The following is a 15,866-nucleotide window of genomic DNA, read 5'->3' as shown; positions in this document are numbered from 1 at the left end:
GAGGGGCTCTGACCCAGGATCCACCAAGAGACTCTGAACTTTTCCAGGGAACCACTAAGGCCACACTTTCAACCATGACACAAAGCCACTGGACACTTGGGCCCCGCCCCCCAGGCCATCTTCTTTAGTTAGTGACGGTCATCATTCCCCTGATCCAGGTTTGTTTGCCATAAATATTTATATAAACGAATGAATATGTCAAATTCAGCTCTAAGGGATGAGAGAAAAAGCCTAGTGCTCATGTTCCATAGCCAGGGTCTAGCACTTCATCCAAAACAGTCACTCTTTAGAAATTCTTTATCATTTCATAAACTGAATAAATGCTATCCCTACATTTCTGACACCGCGTCCTCAACGCCACAGATTTTGGCTAGCTCATCGATTCCTTCTTCTCTGATAACTGTGCTGTCAACATCAAAACACACTGCATCTGCTGAGTAGAAAAGCTTCCTCAGCTCTGAGCGGGAGACCATCCTTGGAAGAATTTTCCTTCTACAAGAAAAAAGATAAATGTATTTAAAAGATAAATGTATTTAAAGACATCAAATAAAATTATGAAAAGATCCCACCTTGCCTACTAAGCCAATCTAATTTGTGTCATAGTCAGTGCAGGCCACATAAGAGTGTACTCACAGATTCATTTGTTTTTCCTTTTCTTTTTGTTTACTTCCCACACTACACCAGTTTCTTCTTTCTTTCTTTCTTTTTTTTTTTAGGTGGAGTCTTACTCTGTTGCCCAGGCTGGAGGGCAGTGGTACGATCTTGGCTTACTGCAACATCCACCTCTCAGGTTCAAGTGATTCTCGTGCCTCAGCCTCCTGAGTAGCTCAAATACCTGTGCCTCCTTGAAGCCTTCTTTCTTTTCTTTTAGTTTTATATATATATATATATATATATTTTTGACCTAATTGTAGCGAGGAAGCAAGCATTAAAGCGGAGGTGTGCATAAGGCTCTATGGGAACACAGGAAAAATGTTTAGCCTTATCTATGAAACAGAGCTTCAGACTGGGCGCAGTGGCTCATCCCTGTAATCCCAGCACTTTGGGAGGCTAAGGCAGGAGGAGGATTGCTTGAGGCCAGGAGTTCAAGACCAGTGTGGGCAACATAGAGAGACCAAGTCTCTACTAAAAATAATAATACAAAAAATTAGCTGGGCGTAGTGGTGCACGCCTGTAATCCCAGCTGCTTGGGAGACTGAAGCAGGAGAATTACTTGAACCCAGGAAGTAGAGCTGCAGTGAGCTGAGATCGTGCCACTGCACTCCAGCCTGGGCAACAGAGCAAGACCCTGACTCTAACTAAAAGAAAAAAAAAGGCTTCAAGGAGGCGCAGGTATTTGAGCTGAATCTGACAGGTAAGTGGCCCTCTGAGTGGGTTGTCAAAGGGCAGAGCATCGATTTGGCATTTGCTGGGAGGAGAGGGAGGGGGGTGGAGACGAGGAGGGAGGCTTGTGATGGCAGAGGGAGGAGTGTGAGCAAAGACAAGGAGGAGGAAGCAGATGACCTGCTGGAAGCTACCCCATGGCTTGGCCCAGGGGCCTGGCTGTGCATCAGGAGTTCAGACTAAGCAGGTCCTAGGGCCAGCCTGAGGAGTTTAGACTTTAACTTCCAGATACTAGGAAAGGCTTTAAGCCTCAGGAAAAAGGTCAGAGCTAAATATGAGGGCTAAACATATACAATGTCGCCAATGTACAGGGGCTAGTTGAAGACATGGTCTGATTAAAGCCCAGGAAGAGGCTGGGCGCGATGGCTCACGCCTGTAATCCCAGCACTCTGGGAGGCTGAGGCGGGAGGATCACTTGAAGCCAGGAGTTCAAGACCATCCTGGCCAACATGGCAAAACCCCATCTCTACTAAAAAAACAAAAATTAGCCGGGCAGGATGGCATGCACCTGTAGTCCCAGCTACTCAGAAGGCTGAGGCAGGAGAATCTCTTGAACCTGGGAGGCGGAGATTGCAGTGAGCCAAGATCACGCCACTGCACTCCAGCATGGGGCCACAGAACGAGACCCTGTCTCAAGAAAAGAAAAAATCATAAAAATAAAGTCCAGGGAGAATAGAGAGAGGGAGAAGAGAAGAGCACTAAGGACAGAGCCTGCAGGACCACCACCTTTATGTCCTGACTTGAGCCTGGGAAGGAGAAGGAAAATGGTGAAGGTACAGGAAGAAACTCTGGGAGGCACACTGCTACAGAAGCTGCAGAGGACAGAGAGTCAAAACCAATTTTTTTTTTTTTTCAGACAAGTTCTCACTCTTTCACCCACGCTGGAGTGCAGTGGTACAATCATGGCTCACTGCAGCCTCCAAATCCAGGGCTCAAGCGATCCTCCTGCCTCAGTCTCCCAAGTAGCTGGGACTACAGGTGTGCACCACTATGCCTGGCTAATTTTTAAATTTTTTTTTTGAAGAGATGGGGGTCTTGCTATGTTGCCCATACTGGTCTTCAACTCCTGGACTCAAGCAATCCTCCCACCTAGGTCTCCCAAATTGCTGGGATTACAGGCATGAGCCCCCATGCCTGGCCTTTATTTTTTAGAAAATCTTTGGACTAGAATTAGGATGAAAGGGACCCTCAAGATTGCCTAGACCAGCCTCCCATCAGAGACTAATATGTCATATACAAGGCTACACAGATGATGTAAGTAATCTATGTTTAGAATAGACTGCAGTTAAAAACAGACTCAAAGCAGCTGAACAACCCACTGCTCAACTGATTTCCAACCAATACAGTTGGCAGAATAATGCCATTTTAAGTTGACCTGAAAAAAAAAATATTTTAAGTCAGGGATCAGCAAACTATAGCTTGTAGGCCAAATCCACCCTGCCACCTGGTTTGGTATGGCTCACAAGTAGGAATGATTTTTACATTTTATTTTACTTTACTTTTTTTTTTGTTTGTTTGAGACAGAGTCTGGCTCTGTCGCCCAGGCTGGAGTGCAGTGGTGCGATCTCCGCTCACTGCAAGCTCCACCTCCCAGGTTCATGCCATTCTCCTGCCTCAGCCTCTCCGAGTAGCTGGGACTACAGGTGCCTGCCACCACGCCTGGCTAATTTTTTGTATTTTTAGTAGAGATGGGGTTTCACCGTGGTCTCGATCACCTGACCTCGTGATCCGCCCGCCTCGGCCTCCCAAAGTGCTGAGATTACAAGCGTGAGCCACCGCGCCCGGCCTACTTTACTTTTTTTGAGACAGGATCTCATTCTGTCACCCAGGCTGGAGTGCAGTGGTGCCATCATAGCTCACTGCAGCCTCAAACTCCTGGGCTCAAGTGATCCTTCCATCTTGGCCTCTTGAGTAGCTGGGACTACAGGTGTGAGCCACCATGCCTGGCTGATTTTTACATTTTAAACAGTTGAAAAAAAAATCAAAAGAAGAATAATTTTTTTTGACATGTAAAAACTAATGAAATTCAAATTTCAGGCTGGCTGCAGTGGCTCACGCCTGTAATTCTAGCACTTTGGGAGGCTGAGGTGGGAGGATTACTTGAAGCCAGGAGTTCAACACCAATCTGGGCAACATACCAAGACCTCATCTCTACAAAAGTATTTTTAAAATTAGCCAGGTGTAGTGGCACGCACCAACAGACCTAACTACTCAGGAGGCTGAGGGAGAAAGATTGCTTGAGCACAGGAGTTTGAGGCTGCAGTGAGCTACGACCATGACACTGCACTGCAGCCTGGGTGACAGAGTGAAACCCTGTCTCAAAAGGAATAATAATAAATAAAAATGAAATTCAAATTTCAGTGTCTATTAATAAATTTTTTTTTTTTTTTTTTTTTGAGAAGGAGTCTTGCTTTGTCACCCAGGCTGGAGTTCAGTGGCACAATCTTAACTCACTGCAACCTCTGTCTCCCAGGTTTAAGCGATTCTCCTGCCTCAGCCTCCCAAGTAGCTGGGATTATAGGTGTATGCCACCATGCCCAGCTAATTTTTGCATTTTTAGTAGAGATATGGTTTCACCATGTTGGCCAGTCTGGTCTCGAACTCCTGACCTCAAATGATCCTCCTGCCTCGGCCTCCCAAAGAGCTGGGATTACCGATGTGAGCCACCGTACCCGGCGATTAACATAATGTCTTTATTACATAATTTATGCCCTTCACGATCTGGCTCCTATGCCTACGTATTTTACCAACCTCATTCCACACAAATACACATACACACACACATTTTTACACACACACATTATTCACATGCACGCATGCACACACACACACATTTTTTTTATTTTGAGTTAGGGCCTCACTCTGTCACCCAGGCTGGAGTGCAGTGGTGCAATCTCAGCTCACTGCAACCTCTGCTTCCCTGGCTCAAGCGGTTCTCCCACTTCAGCCTCCTGAGCAGTTGGGACTATAGGCAGGCATGATGTCTGGCTAATTTTTTGTATTTTTAGTAGAGATGGTGTTTTACCATGTTGCCCAGGGTGGTCTCAAACTTTTGGGCTAAAATGATCCATGCGACTCGGCCTCCCAAAGTGCTGGAACTACAGGCGTGAGCAACCGTGCCTGGTGACACACACCATTTACGGCTCAAGGAATACTAAGGACTTGTTTTTTTTTTTTTTTTTTTTTTGAGACGGAGTCTTGCTCTGTCACCCAGGCTGGAGTGTAGTGCGGCAGCACAATCTCGGCTCACTGCAACCTCCCCATCCCGGGTTTAAGCAATTCTCCTCCCTCAGCGTTCTGAGTAAGTTGAGACTATAGGCACGTGCCACCACATCTGGCTAATTTTTGTATTTTTAGTAGAGACGGGGTTTCACCATGTTGCCCAGGCTGGTCTCGAACTCCTGACCTCAGGCAATCCACCTGTCTTGGCCTCCCAAAGTGCTGGGATTATAGGCATGAGCCACCGCACCCGGCCTATGTCATGTGTTTTTATTCCTCTACACCCTTTCAAATGCTGCTCCTCTGCCTAGAATCACCATATCCCCCATGTCATGAAGAAAGTCCTACTTCTTCACGGTGCAGATCAAGTGGCCTCCCCTATACTACATTATTTCCTCCCCATCAACCCAGAAAATCAGTCAATCGCTCCAGCTGAATTATCTTCTATCTCTGCACCCAGCACCCAATAGGTGTTAGTTAAATGTTTCATGAATTAAATATTTTATGAATTAAATAGAGTTGAACCTAAGCAGTTATTAAGAACTCAACAAGGGGCTGGCTGCAGTGGCTCACGCTTGTAATCTCAGCACTTTGGGAGGCCAAGGCAGGAGGATCATCTGAGGTCAGGAGTTCGAGACCAGCCTGGCCAACATGGTGAAACCCCACCTCTACTAAAAATACAAAAATTAGCCAGGCCTGATGGCAGACACCTGTAATCCCAGCTACTTGGGATGGAGAGGCGGGAGAACCGCTTGAATGCGGGAGAATCGCTTGAATCTGGGAGGTGGGGAGGTGGAGAGGTGGAGATTGCAGTGAGCCGAGATTGCACCACTGCACTGCACTGCAGCCTGGGTGACAGAGCGAGACTCCATCTCAAAAAAAAAAAAAAAAAAGAACTCAACAAGTGCCAGCATAGTGGCTGACACCTGTTCCCAGGACTTTGGGCGGCCAAGACAGGTGGATTGCTTAAGGCTAGGAGTTTGAGACCAGCCTGGCCTACATGGTGAAACCCTGTCTCTCTAAAAAAAAGAAGATAAAAAATAAAAAGAAACCAGTCATTTGGCTTTGGACCAGCAGGAATCAAGCTAATTCATACTACATGCCCAGGCAGGCTCACTGTAAAGACCTTGAAGTCAGCAGGTCTATCAGCAGAGAAGCAGCACTTACTGTAGTGCAATTCCACTAAGAATGGAGAATGAACCATAGGTGAGTGAAGAGGAAGCCAGAAACAGACAAATGGTGTAAGAGGAGCTAAAATGAGATAAGTGGGACAAGCTAAAGAACTTTTTAAGAAGGTACATGAGAAGGCCGGGCGCGGTGGCTCATGCCTGTAATCCCAGCACTTTGGCAGGCTGAGGCGGGTGGATTACCTGAGGTCGGGAGTTCGAGACCAGCCTGAGCAACATGGAGAAACCCCGTCTCTACTAAAAACACAAAATTAGCTGGGCATGGTGCCACATGCCTGTCATCCCAGCTACTCAGGAGGCTGAGGCAAGAGAATCGCTTGAACCCGGGAGGCAGAGGTTGCAGCGAGCAGAGGTTGCGGCGAGCCAAGATTGCGCTATTGCACTCCAGCCTGGGCAACAAGAGCGAAACTCCATCTCAACAACAACAAAAAAGAAGATGCATGAGGCAACACAACATAACTAAGAATGGGCAATGCTCCTGAGAATGACTGATGGGCACCAGAACCTCAAAGCCAGTCCCCAGGGACCCTGACACAAGATCCAAAGAGGAATGCATAATGCATGGGTGCCATCTTCAAGAGGCTTCCAGTCTTGTCGAAATGATTAGACAAATAATTACTGGCCATGTTTGAAAAACCAGTTACTTTGGCCAGGAGCGGTGGCTCACGCCTGTAATCCCAGCACTTTGGGAGGCCAAGGCAGTCGAATCACAAGGTCAGGAGTTCGAGACCAGCCTGGCCAACATGGTGAAACCCCGTCTCCACTAAAAGTACAAAAATTAGTTGGGTGCCTGTAATCCCAGCTACTCAGGATGCTGAGGCAGGAGAATCGCTTGAACCCAGGAGGCGGAGGTTGCAGTGAGCCGAGATCCCACCACTGCACTCCAGCCTGGGCGACAAGAGCAAGACTCCATCTCAAAAAAAAAAAAAAAAAGGCAAACCAGGTACTTGAACCTCTTTCCAACCACTGACACTAGCAATAGCTTCAATGAGATTGGCCGGGCGCAGTGGCTCACACTTGTAATAATCCCAGCACTTTGGGAGGCTAAGACAGCAGGATCGCTTGAGCCTAGGAGTTTGAGATCAGTTCTTGAGAACACAGCAAGATTCTTCCTCTAAAAAAAAAAAAAAAAAAAAAAATGTGGGGCATGGTAGTGCACACCTGTGGCCTGTGGCGGGAGGATGGCTTGAGCCCAGGAGTTCAAGGGTGCAGTGAGCTGAGATCAGGCCACAGCACTCCAGCCTGGGTGACAGAGTGAGACCCTGTCTCAAGAAAAAAAGCAAGACCATCAGCCTTGAGTTTGAAAGGAAATGTACATTTCCTCCACTATAAGTGAGAACTGATTTACACATCCCCAGCTGAACACTAGGCCTGACTTACAGCTCAGAATTGTTGACACCTGCCTCCTGGATTGTAATGTGGTCCCAAGGAGAAAACAGAATATTTTTGGCTTTTTTTAGAGACAAGGTCTCACTCTGTTGCCCACACTGGAGTGCCAATGGTATAATCATAGTTCACTGCGGCCTCAACCTCCTAGGTGAAATAATCCTCCTGCCTCAGCCTCCTGAGTAGCAGAGACCACAGGCACGCACCACCATACCCAGCTAAGTTATTATTATTATTATTTTTGTAGAGATGAGGTCTCACTATGTTACCCAGGCTGGTCTTGAATTCCTGGCCTCAAATGATCCTCCCATCCTGGACTCCCAAAGTGCTGGGATTATAAGCGTGAGCCACCGTGCTGGCCAAAATAGAATGTTAGAGACTCACTTTACATTGAATTTACTTGGAAAGCTGATTCTTTTTCCACACCCTCCCTCGGAGAGTGAGCTGGATTTTAGGACCTTAACTCTGCCCATGAAATGGTCAGGCCAGGGGAGATGGCCTTCACCCACTGGGTTACAAGAGTATCACTCCCTCCCTGCTTGACTGGGCAGCAGAGCAAACTCAGCCACAGCTCGTTTTAGCTCTTCCCATCCTGCTCTGCAAAATGGTGTACCTCCCTGTACACTTTTGATTTCTTCCTTTTTAATTTTTATTTTTACTTTTTTTGAGATGGGGTCTCACTCTGTCGCCCAGGCTGGAGTGCAGTGATGTGATCTCGACTCACTGCAACCTCCGCCTCCCGGGTTCAAGCGATTCTCCTGCCTCCTGAGTAGCTGGGATTACAGGCGCCTGCCACCACGCCTGGCTAATTCTTTTGTATTTTTAGTAGAGATGGGGTTTTACCATATCGGCCAGGCTGGTCTCAAACTCCTGACCTCAAGTGATCCACCTGCCTCGGCCTCCCAAAGTGCTGGGATGACAGGTGTGAACCACCACCCCTGGCCAATTTCCTCCTCTTTTCATTGTCTCCACCAGGAGTGACTTACAATCTATGTGTATTTAAAATTCTCGTGGCTATAGGGGAGAAAAATCTGCTGAGTAAGGTCAGTTGCTTCAAAGTAAATTGTGTACATTAGAATTCCACACACAGAAAAATCATTGCCGGAGAATGGACTCTGGATTCTTCATATTTGGCTCTAACAGAGAGGGAGAGGGCAGGGCCGGGGTAGAAGACATGCTGGTGGGAAGGTCTATTCTCAGATTCTCAGACACAGCGGCTCCCAGGCCCCATCCAGACCACTGCCTTCTGCAGCTCAGAACAGAACTTCTGCCTGGCTGGCCCCAGCTAGTTCATCTCTTGGCAAACAAAGGACCAACTGATTAAAAAAAAAAAAAAAAAAAAAAGCCACTGCTGACAAGGCCTTCTCATCCCTAGTTCCAAAGTACAAAAGCAAGCTTTCCTGCAGGGCCAGCCTTCGGAGGCCTGATTTTGGATAAGAGGAAAAAATCTCCTTGCCCAAAGAAACACTTTCCCAACTTCTTAATCTCTGTATCTTTCAAGAGGCTTCTAAGATCACCTTACTTCTTTCACCTTGTTAGGACTGACCTCTTATCTTCACCTGTGTAAGAAAAAATAAAAGCCTGTACAGAGGTTGTGAAGGTCACGCATAGTTGCGAGAACCAAGCTTATTTGCTTTGGTAGTAGGGATAAATTTGTTCAGGTCCCCGGGCATTGAAAGAGTACAAAGTATAGCCGGGTGTGGTGGCACGTGCGTGTAGTTCCAGCTACTGGGGAGGCTGAGGCAGAAGAATTGCTTGGACCTCGGGGGCAGAGGTTGCAGTGAGCCGAGATTGTGCCACACTGCAGTCCAGCCTGGGCGACAGAGCGAGACTCCATCTCAAAAAAAAAGAAAAAAAAAAAAAAAGACTACACAGTAGATTCTGAAAAGGTTCTGAATCAGAGGAGAGTCAAAGAGGTTCCCTGTAACAAGGGCTGGGATCCCCAGCACATGCACTTACACTATATTTTATTTTATCTTTTCTTTAGGGATGGAGTCCTGCTCTGTCGCTCAGGCTGGAGTGCAGTGGTATGATTTCGGCTCAGTGCAATCTCTGCCTCCTGGGTTCAAGCGATTCTCATGCCTCAGCCTCCCGAATAGCTGGGATCAGAAACCTGTGCCACCACACGCAGGTAATTTTTGTATTTTTAGTGGAGATGAGGTTTCACCATGTTGGGCAGGCTAGTCTTGAACTCCTGGCCTCAGGTGATCTGCTGGGATTACAGGTGTGAGCCACCATGCCCAGCCTAAAAAAACAAAAAAGCCAGCACAGCCATAAAAAAGAATGAAAACATGTCCTTTGCTGCAACACAGATGCAGCCGGAGGCCGTTATCCTAAGTGAATTAGCGCAGGAACAGAAAACCAAATACCACATGTTCTCACTTATAAGTGGGAGCTAAACTGGGTACATGTGGATACAAAGACGGGAAACACACACAGTGATGGCCAGGTGCGGTGGCTCACACCAGTAATCCCAGCACTTTGGGAGGCCAAGGCAGTCAACTCACTTGAGATCAAGAGTTTGAGACCAGCCTGGCCAACATAGTGAAACCCTGTCCCTACTAAATATACAAAAATTAGTCAGGCATGGTGGTGGGCACCTGTAATCCCAGGTACTCAGGAGGCTGAGGCAGGAGAATCACTTGAACCTTGGAGGTGGAGGTTGCAGTGAGCCGAGATCACACCATTGTACTGCAGCCTGGGCGACAGAGCGAGACTTTGTGTGAAAACAAAAAACAACAACAAAAAACTGAGGACTACAAGAAGGCAGGGAAGGAGGGCAAGGACTGAGAAACTACCTACTCGGTACTGCGCTCAAACCCTGGGTGATGGGATCAGTTGTACCCCAAACTTCAGCATCATGTGATATACCCATGTAACAAACCTGCACATGTACTCCTTGAAGCTAAAATAAAAGTTGAAATGATACATAATATAACCAGCTATTCTGGGAAGCTGAGATCTTCTGCATGCCACATAGGTGACATCAATTTTTAAAATTCAGGTGAGGAGTAAACTGCTGGCTGGGCGCAGTGGCTCATGCCTGTAATCCCAGTACTTTGGGAGGCCGAGGTGGATGGATGACCTGAGGTCGGGAGTTCGAGACCAGCCTGGCTAACATGGCAAAACGCTGTTTCTACTAAACATACAAAAATTAGCCAGGTGTGGTGGCCCACACCTGTAATCCCAGCTACTCAGGAGGCTGAGACAGGAGATATCACTTGAACCCAGGAGGTGGAGGTTGCAGTAAGCCAAGATTGCGCCACTGCACTCCAGCCTAGGCGACACAGCAAGACTCTGTCTCAAAAAAGAGTTAAACTGCTAGCAGATAGACAACCGTGTAACAGTTCAATGCATAAAAAACATTACAATGACAGCAAAAAACCAAAACAAAACCAAGAAAAGGCAAATCAGACTCACGTTTCTCCAGTGCTGGATTTCTAGGAGACCACACTCTTCTCTTCTGTTCCTTCCCTAGATAAAAATGCAGCACAAAGTTCTGACTACAGATTTCTTCAAGAAAGACCTGTGGATTCTGCAAGAGCAACAGCCTAGAAACAGAGAATGAGGAAATGAACATCGAAGTCCACACACAAAACAGGAAAGAGGGAGACTGGCTTCACTTTCTCTCCTGGCGGGACTGGCACAAAAACGGGTCAGAGGCAAAATTTCTTAAGACTGCTTCCTCTGGGAAATGCTTTACTCCTACCCCCTTCAAGCACTGTAGAGTCAACATACTCTTCTATGGCTTCAATTCTGCAAGATTCAGGTCTGATAGGAAATCATGTATACCTGATTAGCAGGGTACAAAGACAAGGGAAAGGGAAAGAGAATCTCTTAGGAGAACTAAATGCACAGACAAAGAAGCAGACTTGGGCAGGCATGATGGCTCACGCCTGTAATCTCAGCACTTTGGGAGGCTGAGGTGGGCGGATCATGAGGTCAGGAGATCAGGACCATCCTGGCTAACGCAGTGAAACCCCGTATCTACTAAAAATACAAAAAAAAATTAGCCGGGCATGGTACCGGGTGCCTGTAGTCCCAGCTACTTGGGAGGCTGAGGCAGGAGAATGGCGTGAACCTGGGAGGCAGAGCTTGCAGTGAGCTGAGATCGCCCCACTACACTTCAGCCTGGGTGACAGAGCGAGATTCCGTCTCAGAAAAAAAAAGGCCAGGCATGGGGACTCACACCTGTAATCCCAGCACTTCGGGAGGCCGAGGAGGGAGGATTGCTTGAGCCCAGGGGTTCAAGATCAGCCTGGGCAACATAGTGAAACGCCATCTCTACAAAAAATAAAATAAATGAGCCAGGCATGGTGGTGCGTATTTGTAGTCCCAGCTACTTGGGAGGCTGAGGCAGGAGGATCACTTGAGCTCAGGAGTTTGAGATTCCAATGAGCTATGATTGCACCGCTGCACTCTAGCCTGGGTGACCAAGTGAGACCCTGTCTCTTAAAAAAAAAAAGAAAAGAAGGAAGGAAAGGAAGGTAGGTATCAGGCATATATTAAATCATTTGAAAATTTTAAAAGTCCTGACTACTTTGTTTCACCGACATGAAAGTGACAGGGCTATGGTCATGATATTGAAAACCTACCTGGCACTGTAATACAGAAATCTTGGATTTTATTATTTTCCTCCCTGATCCTCATTCCAATATCAGTCATCAAATATTTAAAAAGTAATAATATGCAAATCATACATAAAGAAGATATAGTGGCCAGGTACAGTGGTCATGCCTGTAATACCAGCACTTTGGGAGGCAGAGGCGGAGGCGGGTGGATTGCTTGAGGCCAGGAGTTTGAGACCAGCCTGGCTAACATGGTGAAACCCTGTCTCTACTAAAAATACAAAAATTAAAAAATTAGCTAGGCATGATGGCGTGCACCTAGATACTCAGGAGGCTGAGGCAGAAGAATCCCTTGAACCCTGTAGGCGGAGGTTGAAGTGAGCCAAGATTGCACCACTGCAACTCCAGCCTGGGCGACAGAACGAGACTCTGTCTGAAAAAAAATAAATAAATAAAAATAAAAAAAAGAAAAGAAAATATAATAAATATATTTAATGAATGAAAGCATGATTTATTTAATTCCCAACTTAAGGCTGTATCGTTATAACAATGTATCTGGTAAGTACTTATTTTAAAATTCTAATTCTAATGGGAAAGAAGACAAAGTCGGACACTTCAACTCTGTCTGAGTTTGGGGATTGCCCCAATCTTGCACTAAGGGTGCTCCTGTGTAGGATTGCATCATTCATTCATGCTGTTTGGCAACAGGCAGCTGCTGTAAGATTAGACAAGTGAAGCTACCCAAAAAATAAATCAATGAAAAGAAAGCCTGGAGATTTTAGGAAATGATCGGCCTACGCGATTAAGAAGAAATGTAGACTCAGAGAGGAAGCCTGGAAGAGGAAAAGGAAAGTCGGCAAAAGTTGGGCGCAGGGAAGGCACAAGCCGGGACTTACCCTATGTCCTGGGCCTCCGGGGCTCCTGCGGCTGCAACCTTCCGGCTGCAGGGGGCCAGCGCCGGCTCCGACGCTCAGGCGAGCAGTTCCCAGGGTGAGCTGTGTAGACCCAGGACCTCCACCGAACGATCTCTTGAGATCTGCTGATAAGCGGGGTGGCTTCTGATGAGTTCTGCAAGTGCTTCTGTAAACTGGAGACACCAGATCTCTCTGCTCTGCACAGCCGGGCTGGGAGGACGCTTTGGCCCCGCCCCAGGGGAGGGGCTCCCTGAACCAGCCCCCACCTCCTCCTCCGGGGGCTCAGCCCCTGCAGTCTGAGAGGTGCACGGTGCCTGTGGCACCTCTGCTTTGCAGAGGAACAGAAGAGCTCCCGGACCTTCAGAAGCTGCTCCGCGCTGCCGCCACCACCACTTAGGATAAGGATAGGTGAGGGAAGCAAGGGACTGCTGCACTGATTTTGCAATTAATGAAATCTCCGTCGGGGGCCTCTTTTGAAATCCACGTTTGGCATTATACGCTTGCAGCAGTGTAGGTCCCAAAAGAACTTCAAAGACTACTTATATATATATACATATATATTTTTTTTGAGACGCAGTCTCGCTCTGTCGCCTGGGCTGGAGTGCAGTGGCACGATCTCGGCTCACTGCAAGCTCCGCCTCCTGGGTTCACGGCATTCTCCTGCCTCAGCCTCCCAAGTAGCTGGGACTACAGGCGCCTGCCACTACGCCTGGCTAATTTTTTGTATTTTTTAGTAGAGACGGGGTTTCACCGTGTTAGCCAGGATAGTCTTGATCTCCTGACCTCGTGATCCGCCCGCCTTGGCCTCCCAAAGTGCTGGGATTACAGGCGTGAGCCACCACGCCCGGCCAAGACTACTCATATTCTTAATTAAAATGCAACCATGAGTAACAAAATGAGTCTTTGCACCTTGCTTTTATTTTTAATTTTTATTTATGTTTTTAAATAGAGATGGGGGGGGTCTCACTGTATTTCCCAGGCGTGGCTCCAACACCTGGGCTCAAGCAATCCTCCCTCTTTGGCCTCCCAAAGTGTTGGGATTACAGGTGTGAGCTACCGCGCCCGGCCTATTTCTTTTTAAAAATTTTCTGGCCAGGCGCAGTGGCTCAAGCATGTAATCACAGCACTTTGGGAGGCTGAGGCAAGTGGATCACCTGAGGTCAGGAGTTCGAGACCAGCCTGGCCAACATGGCAAAACTCCGTCTCTAGCAAAAATACAAAAATTAGCGGGACATGGTGGTGCACGCCTGTAGTCCCAACTACTTGGGAGGCTGAGGCAGGAAAATTGCTTGAACCCCGGGGGTGGGGGGGAGGAGGTTGCAGTGAGCCAAGATCATGCCACTGCACTACAGCCTGAGCAAGAGTGAGACTCCGTTTAAAAAAAAAAAAAATTATTCCATGTGTCACTTGCTCAGCTCCTTGTATGTTAACTACAACAGATAAGGGGTGTTATCCCCAAACATTTACCACTGGAGTTAGCCGGCTGGAGCTGGGCATTGAGATCCACTCTAAAACACAACCTGAAACCTCAAAGGCTGACAGTCTGCACTCCAGGCTCACTCTAAGTTGCTCACTCACGCAGAGAATGCAATCCCTGGGGCAGGACACTTGGTCACAGCATCTCTACCCTTAGCTACAGGACCCTCCCCACCAAAACACAATTTTTTTTTTCCCTAAGACTGAGTCTCACTCTGTTGCCCAGGCTGGAGTGCAGTGGTGCGATCTTAGCTCATTGCAACCTTTGCCTCCTGGGTTCAAGCGATTCTCCTGCCTCAACCTCCCCAGTAGCTGGGATTACAAGTGCACACTACCATGCCCAGCTAATTTTTGTATTTTTAGTAGAGATGGGGTTTCACCATGTTGGCCAGGCTGGTCTCAAACTCCTGACCTCAAATGATCTGCCCACCTCAGCCTCCCAAAGTGCTGGGATTACAGGCATGAGCCACCACGCCCAGCCTGCAGTAGTTTTTTAAAAAGCATAATAGGCCGGGCACCTTGGCTCATGCCTGTAATCTCAGCACTTTGGGAGGCCGGGGTGGGCAGATCACCTGAGGCCAGGAGTTCAAGACCAGCCTGGCCAACAAGTTGAAACCCCGTCTCTACTACAAATATAAAAATTAGCCTGGCATGGTGGTGCACGCATAATCCCAGCTACTCAGGAGGCTGAGGCAGGAGAATCGTTTGAACCTGGGAGGCAGAGGTTGCAGTGGGCCGAGATCATGCCACTGCACTCCAGCCTGGGCAACAGAGCGAGAATCCATCTCAAAAACAAAACAAAACAAAAAATCAAATAAAAAGCATAATAAAAGAAAACAAAATGTTAAACACCAAATGTTTGTATCTAAGTGTAAGTGGTAACTGAGAATTTATTTTGAGGGGAAAAGAAACTCAAGTAAGTAAATGTGGAAGGCTAGAAGAGTTAACTTATGCTATTATTTGTATTTCATAAATGTTTAATATTAAATATTCTTTAAAATATTAAATATTCTTAAAAATTTCAGATAAAATATTTATATTTACTAAAATCTGGCTGGGTGTGGTGCTGCATGCCTACAGTCCCAGCTACTTGGGAGGCTGAGGCGGGAGGATCATTTGAGCCCAGGATTTCGAGGTTACAGTGAGCCGTGATCATGCCACTGTACTCTAATCTGGGTAACAGAGCAAGCCCTTGTCTCTGAAAAATTAATTAGTTAATTAATTAAAATCTACCACCTCTTCATGGTCCTGGAATCCACCTCACACTCACATCTATACTGATACTTGTGAGCATGAGATGGCTGTATTGTAGACATTGTTTTGCTAGAGCACATCACATTAAAAATATATATATAGTTGCCTAGAAGACACTAATGAGTGGTCACATACAAGTGTAACAACCAGGAGGTAATCTTGCCAGACAAGGCAAAACTGTGAAACAGATTAAAATATGCTTCATCAGGCCAGGCACAGTGGCTCACGCCTGTAATCCCAGCACTTTGGGAGGCTGAGGCGGGAGGATCATCTGAGGTCAGGAGTTCGAGACAAGCCTGGCCAACATGGTGAAACCCCATCTCTACTAAAAATACAAAAAGTAGCCAGGCCTGATGGCAGCCACCTGTAATCGCAGCTACTGAGGAGGCTGAGGCAGGAGAATCACTTGAACCCGGGAGGCAGAGGTTGCAGTGAACCGAGATTATGCCACTGTACTCCAGCCTGTGTGACAAAGCCAG

The 15,866-nt window shown here is 47.2% G+C and overlaps 1 protein-coding gene across 29 annotated transcripts in view; it reads right to left on the bottom strand.

Annotated features, from left to right (window-relative positions):
- Positions 1-15,866, bottom strand: part of PSPH (phosphoserine phosphatase) — a 40,475-nt gene that overhangs the window by 10,264 nt on the left and 14,345 nt on the right. For 6 of the 29 annotated variants that reach the window (XM_054495583.2, XM_063668349.1, XM_063668347.1 and 3 more), the window contains 3 exons: positions 12,640-12,830; positions 10,596-10,726; positions 334-492 (listed from right to left, as the gene is read on the bottom strand). In XM_054495583.2, the coding sequence (XP_054351558.1) occupies positions 334-473 (140 nt within the window). In that variant the 5' untranslated portion in view covers positions 474-492; positions 10,596-10,726; positions 12,640-12,830. Of the gene's footprint in view, positions 1-333; positions 493-10,595; positions 10,727-12,639; positions 13,177-15,866 lie in introns of those variants that run through there. The other 23 variants (XM_054495584.2, XM_063668361.1, XM_063668350.1 and 20 more) reach the window with 8 other exon arrangements.

Source organism: Pongo pygmaeus, chromosome 6 (genome assembly GCF_028885625.2).
Source record: "Pongo pygmaeus isolate AG05252 chromosome 6, NHGRI_mPonPyg2-v2.0_pri, whole genome shotgun sequence".
Lineage (NCBI taxonomy): Eukaryota > Metazoa > Chordata > Mammalia > Primates > Hominidae > Pongo > Pongo pygmaeus.
Note: the sequence above shows the minus strand (reverse complement) of the source record. Positions and strands in the feature narration are given on the sequence as shown.